The sequence below is a fragment of the Pinus tabuliformis genome, chromosome 5_2, assembly GCF_031772625.1.
Source record: "Pinus tabuliformis cultivar Carrire ecotype Pingquan chromosome 5_2, CPIR1, whole genome shotgun sequence".
NCBI lineage: Eukaryota > Viridiplantae > Streptophyta > Pinopsida > Pinales > Pinaceae > Pinus > Pinus tabuliformis.
In genome coordinates, this window is record NC_142306.1 from 5,018,076 (window position 1) to 5,044,023 (window position 25,948).

Below are 25,948 nucleotides of genomic sequence, written 5' to 3' on the forward strand. Positions count from 1 at the left end.
GTATTTTAAAGAACCTAAAATCTCCACAGAGACGTGGGGTAATTTTGAACAATTTTGAATTATGGGACAATTTTGAATTATGATAAAAGGTGAAGATCACTTCCAGCATGATCAACTTAATACATCAATAAGCATCATCATATGACATAAAAGATGAACTTTATTTTATTTTTGTACATCAATGAGTATTAATCATATCACAACAATACTTTGTGATTACAGAAAGTAGGATTATCATTTCACTCAAAGATGTTGAGAAATCTTATGCTGCAGACGAGAGAAGCCAAGATTCTTGGAAATGGATATGGAGAGTTGGACCAAAGCACTTTGCTCTTGTCAAATAGAAACTGGTGCAATATCCAATGGTTGAAACAATCTGCGTTGTCTTCAAAATATAACAAGCACTCACTCCAACACTTCTACCTTGAATGACCAAACCCCAAACAGCTGTGCGGCCCTGCTGATCTGAACTCTGCCTTCCATTCCCATTGCAGAGCACATGTTCTTCACTTTCAGGAGAGATATCTTCATCCAATTTTTGTACAAGAATAACTGCATCAGGAGATATATCTCTCAGAGAATTTCTAGTCTTAGCCCAACTGTCTACCTTTCCAAACATATCTGCATAATCCCTTTGTTTCTTCAAACTTGCTGAAGGAGAATTTCTGTCAAATACATAGTGCAGAAAGGGGGCTTCCTGAATATGCTTGACAATCTGCTCGACCAGGCAATGAAACATGGAGCAGAAGTCAGAATTTCACCAGGGGGGTGGCTATATACAAAAAGATGATATTCCTAACTTCTGCCAGACAATATGTATAGAGCCGCTTCATGCGATAGCTCAGCTCTAGCTTCATGCCATAGGTGTCTCATTGAAGATGTATTGATCTAACGAGAAAGATCAATTTTTTTTCACTGGAAAAGGATCTCAAATTTTTTGACCTGCAAACTTCTTTAGAGTGAAAAATAGAACGTGTTGATTTTCATAATTTAAATTGTATATATATAAAATGAAATAAATATTTTAACCATAAATATTTATATTAAAGTTAAATGATATATAATATATATGTAATTGAAATTAAAATATTTTACATTTTATCATCAAAATTAAAACGTTGCAGCAGTCCATTTATCATTCAATATATCATTTTAAACCCTTTTAGGCGTAATTATACAGTGGCATATGCTTATCAACCCTTTGGTTTGTTGATGCATAACCTATTATGGTGTACACAATCAATAAATATGATTAGATTGTTTATATTTTGAAAGATCCATTGGCAATAGATTTTCAAAACCCTATGCAATTTGAGTTGTTGCCCTGAAACACATATCAACATTTCCATTAATTTCACCATACCTGCTCTATGTGGCCTTGAGGAAAGTGAAAAGCTCTCTCCCCAATACAAGGCAAAGTAACAAGTGGACCAGCACATGCATGCCATATCTCTTCATAAAGAAGAGATTCACTGACATCTGCAACAAACAAGCACATGTATTAAACCTTAACTACCTTCAGCACTCTTAAATACAAGGGGTGTCTAAGTGGATCAGACAAAAGGCCTTCGCTAGAGTAGATTAGTAGGGGAGTTTCACAGTAAAAGCATAAAAGAAAGAAGCCAAAAACGAACAAACAAACTGGCTCTTCGATTTTTAATGGTACAGAAAGATGGAAATGTCGTGAGTGGATTTCATATTCCCGGTAATAAACCCAAAAACAGGGCAGCAAATTTTAGTGGAATTGTCTGCTCAATTTCTAGGTCTAAATCAATGGTAAAAACCCATGAACAAAGCACTCAAAAAATAGTATAGTTCATATTTCTTGTGATTCCATACTCAAATCCCATAAAGGAGGCAGTAAAATATTTGGATTATTACAAAAATTCAAAATCCTCCAATCCATCATGTCTATAAAATTGGGTTTATTGAGTATGATCATGAATAGATGATGGTAACTCGCCTGGCAAGGAAGTGAAACAGTTGTCTAAATGCAAATGGGATAATATATCATTCAGGAAGTCTTAATGCCAATAGGTTGTTATGAACTTCTCACACCACGAAACGTAGTTAGAGATGGCCCAGATGGGTAATGGGTAAATGATGGTAACTCGTAGCCAAGGAAGTAAAAATTGCCAACTAAATCAAGATGGGATGGAAAATCATTCAAATAGGCCTAATTCCCATGGGTTATGAACTTCTTACACCGGGAAATTCATAGTTATGATAGTCAGTCAATGGATTTTGAGTAAAATCCACACATAGGGTAGAAGAAAAATGAAAACGTAAACCTATGAGAAAAAATGAGGAGATGGGTTCTGGATTTCTTGTACCAAGAATCCATATATCCAACTGCAAGATGTTGGTTGACTTTATAGGGCCAGAACACCTCGTATACTAATAAAATTTCTTATCCAAATGAAACTACAACAAAGGTGAGAACAGAGTTACCAGTCCCAATCCCTCCCGAAAATGCATTCTGTGTTGAATTTGTACTTTGGGAAGGCATAAGAGACTAAGGAGCTCCTGCAACCTCATTGGGTAAAGTCAAATAGTTACCTGCAGAACTATTATTAGTCAACCTGCCAGAGAAATTTCTTAACCTATTTGCATAAGCCATGATATCTCGTGGGAAGGAAATCAAGTGAAATTACATGGGCCAAGGCTAATTGGCTCCTACTGAATATTGCCGTATGGAAAAAATAAAATTAGTAGCAGTATACAGTATAGATGCATACGCCAAATGACAGTCAAATTTTAAATCAATATTTTTAATAATTGTATCAATTTATTACAATCTCTTCCTACAAATTACAGATAGCCATTAAGCCAAGAACAGTACATGAGCTTGGGAATCGAACTCACCCCAGGAACTTTAGTGGTGGCTGAGTTAAATGGGTAAGATTTCCAGATTTTGTTGTTTTTATTTTGATCACGAATTATATATGTTACCTAGGTTGAGATATAATAATAACAAGAAATCTGGAGTCCTAAATGCCTAATTTCACCCATTTTACTAAGTATTTTTTCAACAAAACAACAAGATATTTTTGCCAGATTAGTAGAGTAGATCAGGTCAAAAGGCTATTTATAAACTACATTTTAATATCAGCAACATAACCCTCCTTTAGATCTAAGACTCCAAAAGGAAAATCCCATCACAAACGAGCAAAACCGTGATGAAAGATGTGTTCTTACATCGAGGCGTCAAATTCTCTCCAAGTTCGAACATGTAGTTGCCATTCTTTTCGTTGTTGCCATGGTGGTGAGCCAGTGCGAGAGCCCTCTTCCTTGGGCTTTATATTGGAAGACGTAGACTGACTATTGTCTGAACCAGAGGTGGAGCTCTCTGTCGTACTTCTAATACCAAAATCTTTCCCAGTAAATATCAGTGTTGGCTGGACCTACACGCAAACCGGTTTCTCCATTTCCCAGAAGGATACAAAACCCTTTAAACATATTTCATGAAAGCTTGAATGCCAGGGTAGTGGAAACCTAGTGCTCTAAATGCTAACAAGTGGATCTAGAAAAAAACTGGTTACAGATCAAGATATTCGAAAATAGAAAACTAACCTGAAACTGTGATGGAAGGACGTCCCACGATGACGTTAATTTGCAGCGCTTCCTAGGGTTTGTATGCCCTTCCATTCTTTGCTTCAGGTATGGCAGCATCAAACCGCTGACGTGAACCCTCAGGAGAAAACAAAGAATAGTTACAGACCTAGAACAAATACCCAACGCAGTGAATTAGAAGGTCCTGAAATTCTAGTGATGTTGGCTCAATATCGGGGCAGACGCTGCATAAATTGAGAGATTGAATGCGCCATACCGAATTGGGCATTAGATCACAGATCTCTAGTACATCATAATTACAGACCATAGGTGACAACAGCCCTCCGGCGATACATCATAATTACAGACCATAGGTGACAACAACCCTCCGGCGATGTAGCTGGCATTCCGCGGCGGGAGGACATCACTAAAAAAGAAGATGCCAAGGAAATCGAAACTCCAGCGAAGCCATCACTACTGTCTGCAAAGGGTTTCCAGCGGGCAGGGAGTTGAACCAGCGCCGATTAAAATTTCAACTATACTGATCTGATCCAACGGCATAATTTCTTTCAATCGTCTAACACATCAGATCAAAGGTCGAAAATAGGACACGGTGGCATATAAGGGAGTTCTTCCCAGAGGGAAACGCCTTACGGCGTAAATATTATGGGTAAAGGTGATATATATCAAGAAGAATATGTTGACATTATTAGATTGTGTATCAGGTCCTCAAGACGCAGTACGAGATTGAAACCAGAAGAATTCAACATGACCTCCAGGGACAACAAAATCTCTGATGGAGGTATAACTTGTGTAGAAATTGGAAACTTGCTAGAGGATTTCAAAACAAATATTTTGGGAACTCTGACAATGCAACTAGACATTATGCAAGCCAAGCGAAAGTAGGCTGAAGCATAACAAAACTTGGTGATATTCTATCCTAGATGTAGGAAGAAGCATAGTCACAAAGAATGCCCACTGGACATGGTGCAAACCTGTGCCATATGTACTAAAGATAATGCCACAAAAAGTTGCCCATCACTCCCAGGGTGAAAAGCAGTCTATAAGGAGGCAGAGGAAGAAACATAACCAGTCTACCTACTAAATCAGCATCGCCAATGGCAACCACAACAAACAGGTACGCCTACTGATCCATCTTCTTTCTTTCAACCCTCACAATATAATTTGCAACAATACCCAAGAGCTATGTGGCAGAACCAGCCACCTTTTCCCAATTGGTCACAACAACCATTCTATATGCCACCTTGGCCCAACTAATCAAATCAAAATAAAAATTGGCCAAATTCCTCTTACTTCCCACTGTTCTGGCAGAATAATGCATATCAATCTCAATGGTCACCCTCCACTTCATAGAACCAGAACTAGCAGTCAAGCTGGCAAAGACCTACAAACTAGCCAGTAGGAACAATCCCGCTACCTCAACCTACACTACCAGCACCCTACACATTGCAACAAAACCCTCAGACCAACCTACGACTGTAGCTCCCAACCCGAACCCCAACAACAGACCGGTTCTATTTGTAAAAATTATTAAAGGAGCAGAGCCAAAAACCGAGTTGAGGGAGTGCAATGAGCTTCAATTAAGGTCTGGACGGGTAATATAATTAGAGGGGGATAAAATATACAAACTGAAGATCTGTTACCTATAGAACAAGCACCACAAGTGGAGAACATGGTTAAATAGAAAACTCACGATCAAACAGTCACCTCTTCTCCACCATTCCCAGAAAGATTAATCATACCCCGCCCAATCAAATATCCCAATTTTGATCTTCTAGGAGAACTGAAAAATTTGTGTGCAAAAATACCTCTCCTCCAGGCTATTCAGGACATTCCAATTTATGCAAAAACCATTAAGGAATTATGTACGAAAAAGCCAAAGAGGAAAATAAAAACAACCCCAACTGTCCATGTAGTCGGTATCTTATCTGATTTACTATCAGGCAGAGAAACACTTGCAAAATATGAGGACCCAAGAAATCCTATAGTCACAGTGTAAATAAATGGATGCTCCTTTCCTAATGCATTAGTCGATTTAGGAGCAACAATCAATATTCTTACAACAACAACTTGTCAAAAGCTTGGCATTACATCCTGGACCCAACCACGACCTTGTTGGAACTGGTTGACCGATCGATAGTCAAACGAGAAGGCACATTACAGGATGTAATGGTGTCTGTAGACTCCTGGGAATACCCTGTAGACTTTCTGATCATCAATCCTAGAAACCGTCTCAATGGACATCCCTTAATTCTAGGTAGACCTTGGCTAGCAATCGCAGATGCTTACATAAGATTTCAAACAGGTAGCATGACTATAGCAAGAGGAAGGAATGTGAAGAATCTAGCCTTATATCCTCCAGCTCAGCCAAGTTTATCAATAATAAAAACCAGAAAAAAACCTGTATCATATCTAACTGAAAACATTAGATCACCGCTAACTATAGAAGATTCTCTCGAATTCAAGGATCAAACAGAAGATGACATCATTAACACTTACATTAACCAACCAAATGTTGTATCCCATCCAAAATGTTACATGATTGAAGTAGCCCTCGATAAAGAAATAGAAGAAGATCCATTAAAATATATTAACGACCAGTCAATACCAACAAATTCTGTTTATAATAGCAGAACCATAGGAATTGAACCAGGAAAAGCTTTAAATATTAACAAAAACCTTACTACTGACCAGGAGCAGAAGCTTGTTCAACTTCAAAGAGAATATAAAGAGACCTTTGCATGGGATTACCCAGAAATGAAAGGGATTGATCCCCAATTGTGCATGCACCACATCTATACAGAGAAAGATGCCAGGCCCATTCGACAACTTCAATGGAGGTTAAACCCTAACTTTCATGATATTGTTAAAGCTGAACTACAAAAATTGTTAGATGCAAATTTCATCTACCCTATATCTGACAGAAATGGGTCTCTCCTTTAGTAGTGGTGCCTAAAAGGAATGGAAAGTGGTGTATATGTGTTGACTATAGAGAGCTTAATAAATAAACCCAAAAAGATCATTTTTCCCTTCTGTTCATTGACCGGATCTTAGACACATTGGCAGGAAAAAAAATCTTTTCTTTCCTAGATGGCTTCAGCGGCTACAATCAAATTCAAATTGCCCCTGAAGACCAGGATAATACTACCTTTACCTACCCTTGGGGGACATTTGCTTACATGGTCTTACCTTTTGGGCTATGCAATGCACCTGCCACATTCTAGAGGGCTATACTCAGCATTTTTTCAGATCTGGTAAATGAAGGGCTCAACCTGTACATGGATGACTTTACAGCTTACAGAGATGACTTCGAGCTGGCATTACAAACATTAAATAAAGTTCTGCAAAGATGCATTTCTACCAATTTTTGTTTAAGCCATGAAAAATGCCACATGATGATGACCGACGTCCTCATCTTGGGTCACTATATATCAGCAGCTGGAATCCAGGTAGATCCAGAAAAAATTTAGATAATTCTTTTAATACCTACCCCTTCCACACAGATGGAGGTGTGCAGTTTCTTGGGATTTTTTTGGCTATTATAGAAGATTTATAAATATTTTTTCTCAAATTGCTGCACCATTATATGCATTAAGAAGAATCATCGATTTTATTTGGACTAAGAAATGTGACATTGCTTTTGAAGATTTAAAACGGCTTGTATCTACAACCCCAGTATTACGAGGCCCAAACTGGGATTTTCCATTCCAGATTTCATATGATGCTTAAGACATGGCCATTGGAGTAGATCTCAGCCAGGAGGAAGATAAGAAGCCATATGCAATATACTACATCAACAAAAATCTATCTCCTACTAAATTAAATTATATTGTGACTGAAAAACAATTTTTTGTTGTAATTTATGCTATCAATAAATTCAAACATTATATAACAGGATACCCTATGGTTTTGTATACTGATCACTCTACTATTAAAGATATAGCTAATAAACCTATTACAAATGGAAGAGTTACAAGATGGTTTATCCTTTTGTAGGAATTCAACATAGCTATCAAAGATCGACCACGAAAAGAAAATCCAATAGCAGACTTCCTTTCATGAATGCCAAAGACAGACGACTCGGCATCAGTAGAAGACCAGTTCCATAATGAACACTTATTCGTTGTCACGATGAAAACACCATGGTATGCGGATGTCGCAAAATACCTAGTAGTGGGAAGATTACCCAAGCACCTGAAGCCTAATGAAAGAAAACAAATAGTACAGTGTAGCACTCGGTTCTCCTGGATCAGAGGATATTTATTTCATACAGGAGCCGATATGCACATTCAAAGATGTGTCAGGGAAGATGAAGTCTTTGACATCCTGAAATCTTGCCACGATGGGCCCTGTGGTGGGCATTTTGCAGACCGAAAGACTGGTCACAAAGTCTTGCAGATGGGCTATTATTGGCCCACTATTTTTAAAGATGCAAGAAGTTTGTCCAGGCATGCGACAGTTGCCGAAGAATGGGATGCCTTGGGAAGTCTGATGAGATGCCCCCTACATCCGCAATTAGTCATTGAACCTTTTGAATGATGGGAATTAGATTTCATTAGTCTAATAAACCCATCATCTAATCAGAAGACATACATACTAGTCACAATCGAATATGTGACTAAATGGGTGGAGGCAAAAGCATTAACAAGGGCAATAGAGGATTCGGTAATCCACTTTCTTTTCCAACTGTTCATGTGATATGGCTTGCCTATAGAAATAATCATGGATGGAGGGCCAAAATTCATAGGCCATAAGATTGTTGCAACGTTAAAGAATCATCATATCATGCACAGAATCACAACTCCATACCACTCGTAGGAAAATGTCCAGGTGGAAAGCACCAATAAAGTAATCGAGGCAATACTCAAAAAGACAGTTGCATCACATAGACGTGACTAGGCTACCTGATTGCTAGACGCCCTGTGGGCATACCACATGACATGGAGAAATACCATGGGATATTCCCCATATCAACTAATGTTTGGCAAAGAACCTATCTTCCCAATTGAATTTGAAATCCAGATATTGAGGATAGCTCAGGAGGTAGGCTTGGACTTAAATGAAGCACAGATTAATAGGCTACATCAAATCAATGAATTAGATGAAATATAGCTATCAGCTCTACAACACACTGCACTGATCCAACAACAAAGAGTGTAATGGCATGATGCCCTTATCAAGAAGAAGATCTTCCACAAAGGAGATTGGGCACTCCTATATGATTCTAGGTTCCAACATTTCTCGGGAAAACTCCACACCAGATGGTTAGGGCCTTATGAGATACAAGAGGTGCATGATAATGGCACCCTCACAATAGCCACCATTGATAGGTCTAGCTACTCTTTTAAAGCAAATGGACATCGAGTACGACTCTATCACAAACCGCTTACCAGGGAGTCATTTTGCCAACAATTATAGGACAATTCCACCATACAAATTCTTGCTGAGGAGGGAAACCCATCCACAAAATCGGCCCAGTGAATAATTCATTTGTTTTTGAAATTTATACATAAATTTCCCTTTTGATTGAATTTGCTTGTATATATTGTATATAAGTTTTTTTTTTCTACTTTTCCTTTGTTGTTCCCTCTAAGGAACAACTGCTTCCTCTACGGAACAACTGCTGTCCCTTCTAAAGAATAGCAATGTTCGTATAGATGTTCTTCTTGTTGTTCCCTTTAAGGAACAACTGTTGTTTCCTCTAAGGAATAGCCATTGTTCCCTCTATGGAACAACAATTTTGTGAGCAGATTTCCTTGTTGTTCCCTTTAAGGAACAACTGTTGTTCCCTCCAAGGAACAACTGATGTTCCCTATAAGGAACAACAATTTTGCGAGAAATTTATCACTTCTTTCTTTTCATGTTGTTCCCTTTAAGGAACAACTGCTATTCCCTCTAGGGAACAGTTGTTGTTCCCTCTAAGGAACAACTCCTATTCCCTCTAAGGAATAGTTGATGTTCCCTCTCAGGAACAACAGTTTCACGTGTATTTGTTTTCTCGTTGTTCCCTTTAAGGAACAGTTGTTGTTTCCTATAAGGAACATTTGTTGTTCCCTCTAAGGAATAGCCATTTCATGTGTATTTGTTTTCTAACTATTTCCTTTAAGGAAACATTGTTATTCCCTCTAAGGAACAATTGTTGTTCCCTCTAAGGAATAGCAATTTCTTGTTTTCCCATTGTTCCTTTTAAGGAACAGTTGTTGTTCCCTCTAAGGAACAGTTGTTGTTCCCTTTAAGGAACAATAGTTTCATATGGATTTGTTTTCTCATTGTTCCCTTAAGGAACAATTATTGTTCCCTCTAAGGAACAATTGTTGTTCCTTCTAAGTAACAACAGTTTCGTATCTATTTGTTTTCTCATTGTTCCATCTAAGGAACAACTATTGTCCCCTCTAAGGAACAATTGTTGTTCCCTCTAAGGAATAGTTGTTGTTCCCTCTAAGAAGAAAATGTTTTTCCTACTAAGGAACAACAATTTCATGTGTATTCGTTTTCTTGTTGTTCCCTCTAAGGAACAACTGTTGTTCCCTCTAAGGAACAACAATTTCGCGTCCAATTTTACTTTCTTTTTGATGTTCCTTATAAGGAACAAATGTTATTCCCTCTAAGGAACAACCACTATTCCCTCTAAGGAACAACTGTTGTTCCCTCTAAGTAACAACGTTTTTTTTTTTTTTTTTTTTTTTTTTTTTTTTTTTTTTTTTTTTTTTTTTTTTTTTTTTCGGCATGTATTTCCTTTGTTGTTCCCTATAGGGAACAACTATTGTTCCTTATTAGGAACAACAATTTCATGCATATATCCTTTTGTTGTTCCCTACAGTGAACATCACCATCTGCGTGTATTTTTCATTTGTTGTTCCTTACAGGGAACAATTGTTGTTCCCTCTAAGGAACAACACCTTTTTGTGTGTGTGTTTTTATTTTCTTGCTGTTCCCTATAAGGAACAACACTCTTTGTGTGAGGTTTTCTTTTGTTGTTTCCTTTAGGAAATAAGGAATTCGTGAATATCATCTCTTTCCTTTGCTAACTCTTTATGATCCTCTATAGGGAAAGTATACAAATATATATGTAAGGATAAAAAATTTGAAGTTTACTAGAACAAGAAAATCGAATATTATAATCTTTAATGAGATTTCTTTGTATTCATCGAAAAAGGAAGAAAACAACCATCTATATCACTTCATTGTCCTTATTTTCACTATAAATCGAATTGATAGATTATTTGTACCATGCTAGTTTTTCCCTAACCCCTATAATTCTCTTTGTTCGTTATCATCAAATAATGTCAAGGGCATATTTTTTATTGACATGTTCAGACTTCTTCCACCATTCCTACACTTAAGGAGTGTTGAGCCACCCTCTATATATAAATAGGAAGTGTTGTCTATATATATATATAGATATATATATATATATATATATATATATATATATATATATATATATATATATATATATATATATATATATATATACACATATGTTTAGTAACAATTCTATGATTTTTCAGATAGAGGATAGGAGGTCTCATCATGAGCCAACCTACCATGATCATAAGGAAGTAGCGAAGTGGCATTCCCACTATGGCCACCACACCAGGGATATGATCCAATGGATGCCTCTGAAAAATAAAGTCCTTGGAACAGGACGTCTCATCACGAGCTAGCCTGCCCATATTTCACTCCTTCCTAGTGAATGGCAATGTATTCATCTGGTTACCAAGCCAACACATTGGTCCCCACTCTGACATCATAATGTACTCTCTTAATTATACATAAAGGATCATGGTTCCAAAGGGTGAAAAAGCAACTATTTCGAGGTTATAAACACCTGCGAGCAACAGAAGCTCTGCTGATGGTATTTGAGTCGTATTATCAACATCAATAGTTATTATAACTCCCTTTTCTTATTTTTTACCTTTACTACAGAGAGATTATGTTCTTAATCAATTTTTGAACCTTTATGCATGCGATATATTTTAAAAATCAATCATAGTAGTTTAAGTGGAATGATGAGAGAAAAGTATCTTTCCTGCATTAGATGTCCTTTTTCCTCTTCGAATCACCTCATGGCACCTCCACACTTATGGATAATTTTTGTTATATGCATTGATTTCAGCACTCTGATATATTGCGATCCTATCATTAATATTTGTACCTTGCCACTTTTATCACCCCTGTACTTCACCGCCAACAAGTCATTCCTGCACTTATTTGGTTGATGGTGGCCTATCATTTTAAAGGGCGGTGAGGAGCAACCTCCAATGTAGTTATGTAGGCGTGTTAGTCCTTTATTCGATTGTGCAGGGTAATACGGCATTCCATGATTACGGAGTAAGTGGTACAATAGAAAGTCGTAGTTAACGGTATTCATTGTTGTAAAGTATCATCCAAAATAACCATTATAACAACTTGATGTTCCGTCACTCGGCTCTGACTATTGCTATGATATCTCTGCTACACTAACTGTTTTTAGAATCTAGGTAGGATGGGAGGAAGAATAGTGCGCAGGGAGCCGCTAATGCTAGCTGTTTTTTATGCAGCCAAAGAAATTCTAGCCCAAGCTGGGTGGATAACGTATTTCACACGATTTCAGCAACCCAACGAAGCAATTGCTATTTAATTCTTACAAAATTTATAGAATGGTCAATCTATGATAAGAGGGAGGCAAATCACAGTGTCACATGTGGTGATAGCCGAAGTATCTGGATTACCAGCAGAAGGACCGGTATGGGCTAATAAAAGATTAAAGTTGTAGGATGCTATTGCAGTCTTTAAGGATGAGGGACAGGACCTGATCGTCAAAGGCAAAGGAGTTCGACCGTCATCCCTTGGAGAACTATGGGCAAAACTAGCCAGAGTCATCCAAAACTACATCACATGTGATGGGCGAAAAGACATCGTAAGGCCGCGTCAACTTAAACTCCTAGCGTTTCTAAAACAAAAATTTGTTGTGAATTTGTCTGCATATTTGAATTTCCTATTGCATGACACCAATTGAAGCATGAAAAAGTCCCAACAAATAGAAACAGTGATGAGCCACCATTGCTTGATTAGGATGATAGTGAGTTACAACCTCGCCCAACAGCAATCAAGTTGGGAGGAATTAATATATTCCATTGAAGGGGGCCTATCTCTGCCTACACCTAACCCTGTTCCAAAAGGGAAAAGGACTACCCTTACAGCAAACACTCCCCAAAAGCACAAACATTCTGCTAGGGTGAGGACAAACTTAGGAGCGCTCAAAAACCCCCCAGGGCAGTAACAACCAACCCATAGAATTTTCTAGCTTGGGAAGTGAACAGCAATTGCAGATAGAAGGCTAAGAGAACCCTGAGCCAGACCATGAGGAAGAATTAAGGCATTCTGAATAAGAAGAAAGGGATTAATCAGAACTCCCCTCAACATCAAGCCCCCCAAGTGACTTATTGCACGATATCAAATTAGCCCAGATTTTGGCCAATATGAGTGATTTCATACAGCCCGAAAGCCTCCTCAATTTGAACATTGGAGCAACCCAATCTGCAAAGAACTCTAACCACGATAGAATTATATCAGAAAACATAAGTTGCAAAGCAGAAACAAGGGAAGAAGCCACTGAAGAAGAGGTGAACCAACCTGGTGATATGCCTCTAGAAGAACCCAGTCAGGTAGGCCTAAATACACAGAATGTAGGCCAAACAAGAGAAATAGAAACAAATGAGGTAGAGGACATAGTTCTTGCAGAATAAAGCCTAGATGAGAAATTGAGCTTGTTAGGAGCAGAGATGATTAGTAGAACAATTGTTCCTCCTAAAAAGTAGAAAAAAAAATTAAAAAGCTTAGGAAGGAATAGTAGAGGCTACGAAAAATAGTAAAAATGCTCAAGCGAAAGATAAGAAAATTAGCAACGGGGAAGGTTCCAGATAAAACCCTGGAAATAATAAATGCTACTGTTCAAACTGAATTACATGAAACAAAAGCTATAGGGACTCAAACTGAGCCGATACTCACTGAACATTTTAGGGAACAACATGCAATTTTTGCAGAAGAAACTACCCAAACAGAGGCTCTATCTTCTCATGACTTAGCTACTCAGATGGAGATGGTACCCTCCTATAGCACAGCTACCTAGATGGAGGCTTGGGCCTCCCATAACAAAGAAACACAAACAATAGGCATCCATTCTCATAGCAGGGGTACACAAACAAATATTCAAGACAAAGATATCATGATGAGCAATGACCCCAGTATAGTGAATCTTCAAGAAGATTTAGCCCAGGCTCGACTTACCATAGAATGGCTTGAGCAGGAAACTATCTCCCAACAAAAATACCAAGAATTACAGAGGCAACTTTGGTACATGAATACATCATAAAGTGAGACCTTCGATAAATACCAAAAGGAAAATGAAAGAATTGAGAAAATGAAGCTCAGATTAGAGAACGTCACGAATCAAATGGACACTATTTTCTCATTGTACACTGATGTCTTGCCATGTAGATCCTCTGCCAATAATTATGCCTTATTTTTGCTAGAAAGATTCTTGCAGTTGAAAATCAAAACTGTCAGGGCTGGAAAACCGATAGAATTAAAAAAAATTGAAGATTTCATAAACTGTTGAAAACAACATGGGGTAAAAGTTCAGAGATTGTTGTGTAAATTTTACTTACATAATTTTATATTAGAGGAAGAAATCGAAAAGAACCCCAGTCCTTTTTTGGGGGATGTGCAATTCCAATATTTTATTTCATTCGCTTTCAATCAACTGAAATGGTTCAAGGCTCATAACACGTTCTAGATGCAGGAAAATGGATTGGACCTTTGGGTCAGAAGTGAACCAAAACAATCGTTACAAATGTTGGCCAGTCACAAAAGTCTGATGAAAAGGGAGGGAGTAATCAAAATTTTGGGGCCTACTCAGAAAGAAATTGTCCAAAAGGGAGTATAATACTTCCTCTCCATTTAGGAAATCTCCTTGGCTATAGCCAATTTCAGGTGGACAGTTTCCAATAGCAATGTATAGAATAGAGAGCCATTTAATTATAAAAATTTTAAAGAGGCTGCAAAATGCTTTGTCACTTATAGCAATCTCATCTTAAGAGAAGGCCCTTATTAGCTAGGTTGTCGGTTCCGCAACCCCAATATTTGGTATTCTGTTGAAGGGTACTGGGCTATATATGAACTGCCTGAAGAATAGACAGGGCACATCTTTGAGCTCTTGGCTGATAATCATGGTTTCAGACCACTTTATGACATTCCTTCTCCATCTTATTCCTTGACTACTCTGCATATGAACTACGTGCTTTTCATGAGGACATGAAAAAGGGTAAGCAGGGGAGTATGTTGGGTCATGGAAAGGGTATACATTTACTATTAAACTCATCATCCTTTACCTTTATTGTTATCCTTTCTATATCTCAATGTGCTAATCAATTAAGGAATTATGGTAATAAATGAAGGAATTATCTGTAGTTACGACTTAGCTAATTATTACCTTCCTTTATGCAGGAAAACAAGAAAAGGGACAAATGTTGTTCCCTATGAAGGAACAGCAAACATCGACAAGCTAAGGGAGGAACAAAACAGTTGCAGATAAGGCCAAAACCAAATCAACTGAATCAGCGCAAGAAGGAAAACGATGTCTGAAGATGGAAAACTATTGCGAATCTCTCGATCCTGAGAGATCACGTTTATCACTTACCTTTATACCCTTTTCGATTATAAAAGGAGATGTTTTGTAAGAAGAAAGGGAGGAGGAATTTCTGTATTATTGTAATTTTAATTGTAATCATAGACTCTCGCTGTCGAGAAGAACATGGATATATTGTAATGCTCATTCAGTTTGATGATTAATATATAAGTAAAGTTGTTGTTTCCTCGCGTTTCCTGAAGAAGCTTAGCAGCGTTTCACTGGCGGCTAAGGGCCCGACCTTTGGTGGATTCAATTGCTTTTCTTGTTCCATACATTTCCAATTCTCACAAGTGTGATGGTTTGATAGTATTCTTGCTTTCTATGATTTTATCACTGCACTGTTTACTATTTTCTAGTGTTGACAGAATCTCTTTACTTTCTATAATTTGTAGGATTTTCATTGATTCAGTTTGCTTTAATTTTAGATCAATTTTCTTAGATAAATATTCCACTTGATATAATCAACTGTAATGAGTATTAACTATTGCTGTTGAAACTCTCATTCATTGTTTAGATTAATTATTAAGGATTGGGTTTGATTTAGATTAAATCAGTTAAATAGGGATGAGTTATCACTACTGTACTCTCAACTGATGTTGTTGTTACTTTGATGAATGTAAGATTTGATGTCAGGATTGAGTTTTCAATTGGAATCTACTAGATGCATCCATTTACTCTTGTATTTAAATGATCTATACTACAATTTAGAAACATTACTCTCTAAGTTAAATAGCAGCCACAGACTGTGTACACTCTTGAAATAAGAAGAATTGCCCGAACTGATAATTAATGTGAGGATAATTAGGAGTTTTTAAAGGCACATTTTATCGACCAACACTTGGGGCATGTTGTCTCCAAGGATGGCATAGCAGGAGATCCCGAAACGATAAGAGCCATCATGGAGTGGGAAGTTCCTAAGAATGTAGATGAGGTGAGATCATTTATGGGATTGGCAAGTTACTATAGGAGGTTCATCAAGAACTTCTCACACATTGCATATCCTATCACATCATTGTAGCATAAAGGTAAAAAGTTCAAATGGACAAAAGAATGTGAGGCTAGTTTTGAGCAACTTAAGTCGTTGTTGACACATGCACCAGTGCTAAAGATTGTGGATCCAAACAGGGAGTTTGTAGTGTGTATAGATGCTTACAAGAGAGGAGTTGGTGAACCTATCATGCAAGAAGTGTAGGTAGTGTGCTCTGAGTAACGAAAATTGAATGAGCACAAGAAGAACTACGCAAAACATAATCTTGATTTGGCAGTGTTCATACATTCATTGAATATGTGGACACATTATCTTATCAGTAGGAGGTTCACGTTGAGGAGTGATCAGAGTGGGTTGAGGTATTTATTTTACCAGCGGTATCTAAATGCTAGGCAAGCTAGATGGTTGGCTACCCTTAGTTAGTTCAAGTTTGAGATCAAATATATCAAAGGGAAGGAGAAGCAGGTTACAGATTCTCTTCGCAGGAAGTTGCATGCAAATAATATAGCAGTCATGAGCTCTTATGTGACAGAGTTACAAGATAGGATTTCGGAGGCAGGATAACGGGATGACAAATACATGGAGATCATGCACATGTTATAGCAAAGTACATGTATACGTGATCAGGATGCATACTATTGTCTCATCACAGATGGTTTGGTGAGATTCAGGGATAAGATTTATGTGTCGAATTGCAATGACCTTAAGAAGCTTATCTTGAGGGAGTTTCACGTCAAGCCATACTTGAGTCATCTAGGATATCAAAAGGCTTTGATGATGATAAATAAGTTTTACTATTTTCCAAATATGAAGAAGGAATTGGCAGAGTTTGTGGCTAGATGCTTAGATTACGAGCAAGTAAAGATGAAATGTAGGCATCTAGGTGGTATAATACAACCTATTGTGATTCCAGAATGGAACTGGGAGGTAATTTCCATGAATTTCATCATGGTTATTTCAAGGAAAGTGAGGAAACATGATTCTATTATGGCCATGGTTGACAGGTTGAGCAAGATAGCTCACTTCATTCCAATAAAGACTACATATTTAGCCAGTGAGGTAGCACATGTTTTCATCAAAGAAATAGTGTGACTGCATGGTGTTCCAAAGAATATTGTGTTAGAGAGGGATGTGAATTTCACTTCCAAGTCCTGGAAGTAGCTATTTGTAGGCTTGGGTATAGAGTTGGCCTTTAGTACGACTTATCATCCATATATAGATGGACAAGCAGAGAGGGTTTATAGGATTTTAGGGGATATGCTGAGGATGTATGCGATGCACCAACAGACGAAATGGGAGGTGCATATTCCTATGGCTAAGTTCGAATACAACAATGGTTATAAGGAGTCATTGAGGATGAGTCCTTTTGAGCCATTGTATGGGAAGAGTTGCAATACTCCTATCAGCTAGAGTGATCCATTGAACAAGGTACTTATTGGCTCGGATATGCTGGAAGACATGGAGAAATAAATGAAAGTTATAAAGAGGAACCTAAAGGTAGCGCATGATAGAGAAAAGTGTTATGAGGATGAACACGGGGTATTCAAGGAGTTTTAGGTTAGGGAGCATGTGTATTTACGCATCAAGCCCAAGAAAAGATCTTTGTGGATCGGTTCATGTGCCAAGTTGGCACCATGATATTACGAGCCTTTTGAGATCCTTGAGTCGATTGGACCAGTGGAATATCCACTTGAAATACCTTCAACAGTGAGATTCCATGATGTTATCCATATTTCATTTCTTAATAACTATATAAAGCATGTTGATCATGTTATTGATTGGTCTGTATTGCAGGTGGAGCAAGAAGGAGAGATCCAACTGGAGACTCAATGCATATTGCAGTGGAAACATCTCATGCTCAGGAACAAAGCCATAAATCAATTTAAAGTGTAGTTGAAGCACTTTGGGCCTGAGGACACTACACGAGAAATGGTGGATCAAATGCAGGCCCCGTATCGTTCATTGTTTTCCAGTTGAGGCAAAGCAGTTTTGGTTTGATGTTGGTATATATTTGGCATATGTCTTGCAGATATTTTGGTACATGTTTGTATATATATGGATGTAGATACCACCATGAGCTAAGTTATAAAGCTCCAATAAGCGATATGGGTATCATATTATTGTGGTTGTTATATTTTCATGTTGTCATGATTTCTTTCTTTTGAGTAGGTCTTTCATTGTAATATTGCAATGAGCTAAGTTATAAAGCTCCATGGGCAGTGTGTTTTCTTTTTAGTGGTTTTTTTTGAGGTCATGGTGTTGTTTAACACCAAGGACAGTGTTCCCCAATGGGGGGGGGGGGGGGGGGGGCTCTGTAACAACCCTGGTGAAAATTTCATGAAATAAAAGTTAATAAAGGAATAATAAGACCACAGTTAAGGGACACTTATTGCAAGTTCAATGTTGGGAAAGGATATCCTAGTGGACATTATTGTATGTGTGTTTTGGCTAAGGAGAATTAGAAAAGGCTAAGGTAAAGGAATTAAAAGGAAAAAATGAATTTTCTCACATTTATTTATGAAAATAAAGGAAATTAGGAGAAACATAAGGTCAAAGGTCATAGGCTACTTGTGAGGAGGAAATTGGAGGAAAATAATTGAAAATGAAGAAATTAGAGGGCTCATGCATAGAAAGGATTTTGAAGATCATTTCATGGCTTTTTCCAGTTAGAGTTTCGATCTCTCTCATTATTCTTTCTCTCTCTCTCTCTCACTCTCGTGGTCACTTAGAGTTTTCTTGGAGCACAATAACTTTTGATAAATGAAGGAAAAGAAAGAGAAGGGAAAGGAAGGCAAGAAAGGATAAACGAAAGGAAACTAGGATCAAGAATATTTAGCAGGAATACCTACAGGTAACCTTTTTCATGTGTCATTTCCTAGCTGGTTTGGAGATTCATGTATTTGCATGATCATCTATGGTTCCCTTTTTATCGGGGGGTATGGTTTTATTGTGTTATGACAGTGGTTTTCACCCTAGCCTTGCTGTTTTTCCATATTCCATGGTGTTGGGATGTTTATTTAAGATTTTGAGCTTTTTTTTGCCAGATGGATCTCAGAATCTAGGGAAGAGGTGGTCTCAAGTTCCATTCCCAAAGGCCTAGGAATCCCTTGACTAGTTTTGGCAGGATACATGGTAAATGATGAGGCAGATGTCTCAGTCAATGGCCTAGTGATCTAGCTTTGGATTGTGGTAAACCCTTAGAGACAAGGAGATGGAAAATTCATCAAGGATAGTGATGGATTCTAGATGGAATTCCAAGTTTTGATCGGTTGTGATGAGAGCACCAATTTTTTGTGTGATCATGGTTTAATGACGGTGGAAGTGGTTTAACCTCTAGATTCCATTGGTTGTTCTTGGATTGGTTGTTCTATTAGATCCCACATTCATGCTTGGAATATGGAATGGGGGTGACTAGCTGAAAGAGGTATTTGGTTCAACCATGGCTATGGTGGGGTGGTACGTGGAAGCCTGAACCTTGTCATATTTTCCTATGACTAATAAAAGCTAAGTTCTAAGACTTCTGAACTGATTTATATGTGGATTTAATGGATGTCTTATCTATGATATATACATGGTTTTATGCTGGTTATAGGGATGGTTAAATGATTGGTTCATATCATGGTTATTTCATGTATTTCCTTATAACTATTAAATGGATGGACGCAAGACATAATTGATGATGTAGTAGTTCAATGGAGAAGGAGGTGATCCTTATGGTTATGTTTCATAATTTTTTTCGATCATTTATGCTCTGTCTTGTATCCTAGACCTCTAATTCAGATTGATACTAAGTGTTTGACATAATGTAAATCATGATTAGTGATGCTCACGCCTAGTCCTGAGGTTGATTTTGATTGTTCAGCTGTGTTATCATGTAATTAATGAACTTTTAAGGTTGTAGAAAGTTCTGGGCAGAGTCCGGGAGTATGTGCTAGAAGAGTGGCTTAAATCCCACTATATCTAGCACATAACTCGCAAGTTTGATCCACAATCACTGGTAGGGAGGCCTTTGACATCGAATTTAGGTTACTGGTCGCTCCCTTTCCCATAGCATGAGATTTCCTATGGCCTAAGAGATCCATAAAAAAATGGGAATTAGGGAAAGGTTGTGTGAGTGGTTGAATTGTCTCATGAGGGTTTTTCTGATGATGTTGGATGACTGTGTGTGATGTTCCATCGATTTTGCTTCCTTAGTGTCACATAGGAGGTCGAATATGATCATTGTAGCCTTTCACCCCATGTTTACATAGGTTCTCATGGTTACTTTGGGTAGAAATTGGAGGGGGTGTTACAACTAATATGTCAGCTAGTTCTAACAAAGTAGAAGTCGATTTTAAGGTTGTGATATCGAGGATACAACATGTTTCTACATTTAATATATTTATAGCGGCTCCTAGGTCCACTAGGCTATTTGGAAAATAATGAACTTGAATTTGAATAGTGACCACTCAATTCCCAAGGTCACTATATTTGACAGGTATTTTTTCCCTAAAATCAAGTTAGAGAGTGTTCCTAAGACATGGACCGTAGGAGGATCTTTGGATTTCCTTCAAGTATTTTTACTACATAAGTCTTTAATTTCTTTTGCATAAATTGGAATATCTTGTATAGCCTAGAGGAGAGGGATTTTTTTGGATATAATTTTTAATTCTCCTATGAGATCAAGATCAGAATGACCTGGCAATTTACTCACTTTTAGTCTTTCAGGGATTGTAGGAGTAGCAGTTGTACTTTTAACGAGGTTTTGTTGTTTGGTTAACACATTAGGTGTCTTTGTTTCTGAATCTACTGTTGGAGAAATATGTTCTGCTAAAAGCTTCTCTTCAATAGGATCTTCATTATCTTCCTATTCTTGATTGACCTTATTATTTTCTAGGAAGACGACTAGTCCAGATCTCAACTGTAACTCATTACACTCGATGGAGTTAATTTCATGATCCAAACTTTAAACAATATCCAATATTGGACAGGCTTATTGTTTGGATTGGGATTGGAGTGAGCAGGTAATTGCGGACACAGTGGTGGTTGAGGATTTGGTAGAAATTGAAATGGAACTTGTAACAATGGCTATGACTAGGGTGTTATTCCTATGGATGGGTTGGTTGGTCTTGTAGGACGCTGCCAACCTTGAGGCCACATTGGTCCTTGTGAAGATGAATATCCCCACTATGAAGGCTATGGATTGTTTGTTATATTTTTCCATGTAGGTGTAGAGTATTTTTTATTGGGCCACACAGATCTAGCAAATGGATGATTTGCGCAAGGTAGTGTAGAGTATGACTGTGATTTACAAATAAGATTAAAATATTGTTGGTCATGCCATGCTGATCTAGGAATATGTTGTTGAGAATATTGTCTATAATAAAACAAAGAAGGGTCTTTCATCATATCTCAAGGGTGAGTCTGCCATGGATATCGTTGTTTCATGATAAATGTTGGATCCAGATATTTCTCGGCTTCTTTGAATACAAATTTTAACCTCGGGAGTGAAGGAAATAATTATTTTGAATGATCTTTAGTGAAGATAGCACATGTTTCAATCATATCTAGTGGACACTCCCTGTTTCATGTCTCTTTCGACAACAAAGACATAAGATAGACAAAGTTTGTTCTGCTTCGACTTGTTTTTGTTTGACTTGTAGAAAATCCAATTGTGTAGTTAATCTGGTCAAAATATCAATTTTAAAGTATTCTAAAAGATTACCAATCTCTGCTCGAGTTACACCTCTCACTGCAATATTGCTGGTTCTGCTAAGAGGATATTGAATCCCAAACCTGGTTTATGTACTTCCATGTGAGCGCCTGATACACAGTTTAACAATATTATCATAGTATTCCTTAGAAATATCACCTTATCCCATTAAATTTAGCGTCTATATCCGTTCCTCTTTCATGCCCTTGTTTCAAGTAGTTTTCAACACTTCTCTAGGTAAATGTTGATGATGATGATGTCAGACTCACCAACATGTCATGGGATATCCCCGGTAAGAAGTACCAATTATACCACAGACCATTTGGTGCAGTATTCCTAGCACTGGGTTGTATGATAATGCCTTGACCATGATTTCACATAGAGGGAAGTAAGATAACTCTATTGGTAGTAAGGGTGTGACATATGCAGTGAGCCAAGGAAGGCGCATGAGAGGTTCTGACACATGGGGGTTGAGATGAGTGTGCCCCTTGGAAACCTGTGATAGCATGGAGTTAAGAAGGGAACACACGAGCAAAGATGCACCACAACATGGAACGCAAGTTAGCTACCAATCAAAAGTGATGATTAAACCAACAACATGTTTAAGAAAGATTCATACATACATACACAGATATCTATACATGCATGTGTAAGAAAACATATACATATATCATTTAGAGTAAACCAAATAGCATAGAATGCAATAGAACATATGCATGAAAGATGCTGGCTCTTATTATATTAAGAAGTGTAAGTTCCAGTCATACAATACATCCATGTCTAACCACTAGTTCCTACTGTCGAACATTACAGCCACAACTGCCTGCTCCTCCAAAGAGATGTATTAGCTCTACATAGTGGAGAAGCCAAGGCTCGTTACAATACTATCCAATATTTCTCTAATATAGTCCTATCGGTAGCTTGGCTAACCAAAATCATTTTCAATGAGTTATGAGAGACAATTTATAGCAAAGGGTGGGGTGACCCTTGACATTCCCCTTTGTGACAACTCACCTATTCTCATGACTCTTCATCTACCCTATGACTGTTACATCCAACTATCGAAACTTGACTTACACTTGAAAAAACATTACATATAATGCACATGTACACATCTAAGACAAAATGGCTTGAGAAAGCCATGCTAGATGTTATCACTCCTCCGATCTCCAAGGCTAAGGAAGAGTCCAGCTGAGGTAACCACAAACCAATCTTTCAGCTTAGTAGCTATCCTTGCCAAGCCAGAGAGGGTTCTCACCAAGGGATCATAGTCAAGAGGGATGGATATATTAGGGGTTTAGGCTAGATGTAAAGTGCATAGGGTTTTTTGATTTGATTTTTGGTTGGGTTGTTGGAAGAGGATTAGGTCAAAAAAAAAATAATTAGGTCAGGGAAAATGAGGGTATGATTGTAGACGTATGATGGAGAAAGGTAGGTATGCACTGAAACACTTTAAGGTTATGAAGTGAGATGGATAATACTGGTGAGGTGTTAGAAAGAGAAAGACAAGAATGTATTCTTTCTAAACTGAAGAAAATGGACAAACTATGTAGATTTCCCCAAAACAGAGCATATAAAATGTATTATGCTTATCAACTTGAAAATCAACATATCATAGAAGTGAAATGAAATATTGGAGTACAAAACATTAAGACATATGAAACATAAGAAGAAACTAGGTCAAAAATTCCATACCATGGTTATTCCACCAAAATAGCTACAACTCATTCATTAATTTCTGCCAAATACTGATTACACTAGTATCTCTAATCAATAGCCAAACATCCAATTGATTCCAACCTATGAAGTGACTAAGAAATTACATAATATAGGCCACAAACCAACTCAACCTAGCCTCAGAGGTTGAATCCATGAGAGGAGGGGCAGTTGCAATAAAGGTTGAACTGATAGCTAGAGTGTAGGGTGGTCAAAGTGACTCATCCCTAACTCTAGCAAACTTATTCATTAAATGCCATGTAGGCGATTTGATTGATGTATTTACCCTAGATAATAGTACAAAACATAATAATTACATAATATTGATCAACTAAATTAATAAAACACAAATTCCCCTTAGGTGAAAGTGAGTGTAGAGTGAAACAGTGAAAAATGTCGAATATTGTCAAACGCGCCCTTGAACTGTCAAACACACCCTTTTAGTGTCAAGCATGCCCTTCAACTTTAGGGCTACTTTTGGATGCCTTCCCGATGTCCAAATTGGCTCCAAGATAGCTCGTTGGAAAGCCCTTCGAGTCTGACTTTCAAATTTTCCTTCATTTTTCCATTTGGAGGTCATTTTCCCTATAAAAATTCCAATCTCCAAAGACTAGTAAACATGCAGCAACTAGGCCAAAAAAGAGGCAGAAAGGTGGTTTTTTTATGGTTTTTTACCCTTTTGGTTGACTAGTTTTCCTCAAAACGCTTAGAAAATGAACAAGGCACATTTCCTCATCACTCTAAATCCAAAAATACTAACCATTTTCCCATTGGATGATTGAAAAAGAGCATAGTGTCCAAGGTGTTGTGTGTTTGACCATTTCACTATGCGTAAAATACATCAAAAAACACATAAAATCATAACTTTCCAAATTTGTTCAAAAATGGTCAAAATTGGTGGGCTGATAGTTGGTCATATGTTTTAGGCATGGAGTGATGCCTCGGCAAGAATATCTGGGCGCTTGTTCTCCTCTTGGTCAGTCAAGGCTTCAATTTTTGCATGAGCTCTTTTGAGCTTGGCCATTGCAATTTTGTTTCTCATGCCATAGTACTTTGCCATCCTTCTTTGAATTTCAACATCCCTGTTGGCCTTGTCTAAGAGGCTCTCAATATGCCCATTTACACTCTCTAGCCAAAGTTCCTGATTCTCATTTTCCATTTTGGAAAAATTTTCATTCAAGCTGAGCTCATTGGCTAGTTCTACCTCTTTTTTCCTTTCTAGCTCCAAGGCTCTCTTTAGGCCTCTAGTCCTTGGCCTTCTTCTCAGTACCTGCTCATTAAGATGTTCACCATACTATCCATATGCCTCATCAAGTAAGGCCTTATCCTCTTTAGCCTCTCTCTTTTATTTTGTCAGCAGAATCTCCATGAGCTCATGTTTAACCTCAAATTTCCTGTTCTCTTGCTCATTGTAGGAAATAATGTATTTGGCCCTTTGAAAGTTGACTTGGAGCTCTCCTATGAGTGCATTCTTCTCCTTGATGAAAATCATTGTGCTTTCACTATCATCATTCTCATCTGAGTCAACTAACTGAAAATCATGCTCTATCTCATGGAGGTCTTCCTCCTGCTGCATGGATCTCTATGTCTTTAACATTTTCCTTACCCTTTTGCAGTTGCTTTGCTGATGAATAAGGCAAGTACCCTCCCACAATCAGTGGAGAAAACACTTTTCTATGCCCTCTCTGATAGGTATGTGCCAAGGTACCTAAACCAGCCCCTTTGGGCTTGCTGCTCTCACCATGATCAATATTCTCTTGCCCATTGCCTTCATCCCTGCCAGGTGAATGAATAGGCTCATGAAATGGTGATTATGGAGGTGATGGTATGGCTAACTCATCAGATGAATATGGATGATGTATAGGCTGAGGTGGAGGAATGGAGGTGGATGTGTGAGAAGATGAAGGTGATTCTTGGCCATGTTGAATAGGTGGGACTGTGAAAATATCATTGGATATGAAAGTGTCCCATGCAATGTTAAGCTAATCAAGGTGGTGTAGCACTATCATCTTGATAAGAGAGTGATGAAATATGCTACGCATTTGATGATCATAATCCTTTCTTCAGGAAATGAATGACATCTTACCAATGTCCTGGTAAACATAGTGGGGTAGATTGAGCATTTTGACTCTTGTGAAATGCATGAGTAACCGGATATGATAGGAATAGAGTCTAGAAAGCCTACCCTCACATGTGAAGTACTTCATGATGATTTTCATCATGGGAACATATCTGTCTAGGAGGTAAGAGAAAGGAAAAATCCTCTTTCTCTCACTCTTGTAGCTTGGTTTAAGATATGGCTCAT

The 25,948-nt window shown here is 37.8% G+C and overlaps 1 protein-coding gene across 3 annotated transcripts; it reads right to left on the reverse strand.

Annotated features, from left to right (window-relative positions):
• Positions 1-243: 243 nt before the first annotated feature.
• Positions 244-4,207, reverse strand: LOC149157218 (uncharacterized). Of its 3 annotated transcripts, XM_089437627.1 has the most exons (4): positions 3,830-4,207; positions 3,199-3,721; positions 1,364-1,479; positions 244-715 (listed from the first exon to the last, which is right to left on the reverse strand). In XM_089437627.1, the coding sequence occupies exons 2-4, from the start codon at positions 3,230-3,232 to the stop codon at positions 263-265; spliced, it is 603 nt and encodes a 200-aa protein (XP_089293753.1). In that variant the 5' UTR covers positions 3,233-3,721; positions 3,830-4,207; the 3' UTR covers positions 244-262. The 3 variants fall into 3 exon arrangements, 2 of the variants coding, with proteins under 2 accessions (XP_089293753.1, XP_089293754.1); XM_089437628.1 differs by lacking the exon at positions 1,364-1,479 and having other exon boundaries at positions 3,574-3,721; XR_016261980.1 differs by lacking the exons at positions 244-715; positions 1,364-1,479 and adding an exon at positions 2,488-2,559.
• Positions 4,208-25,948: the final 21,741 nt, after the last annotated feature.

What these genes read in the sequence shown, in the direction of transcription:
- LOC149157218 (XM_089437627.1), bottom strand. Translation starts at nt 3,232, where the DNA reads ATGTTCGAACTTGGAGAGAATTTGACGCCTCGAT. An exon ending in AGAGAATTTGACGCCTCGAT is followed by an intron (nt 1,480 to 3,198) that starts GTAAGAACACAT and finishes TGTTTGTTGCAG; the next exon opens with ATGTCAGTGAATCTCTTCTT. An exon ending in CTCAAGGCCACATAGAGCAG is followed by an intron (nt 716 to 1,363) that starts GTATGGTGAAAT and finishes CTGGTCGAGCAG; the next exon opens with ATTGTCAAGCATATTCAGGA.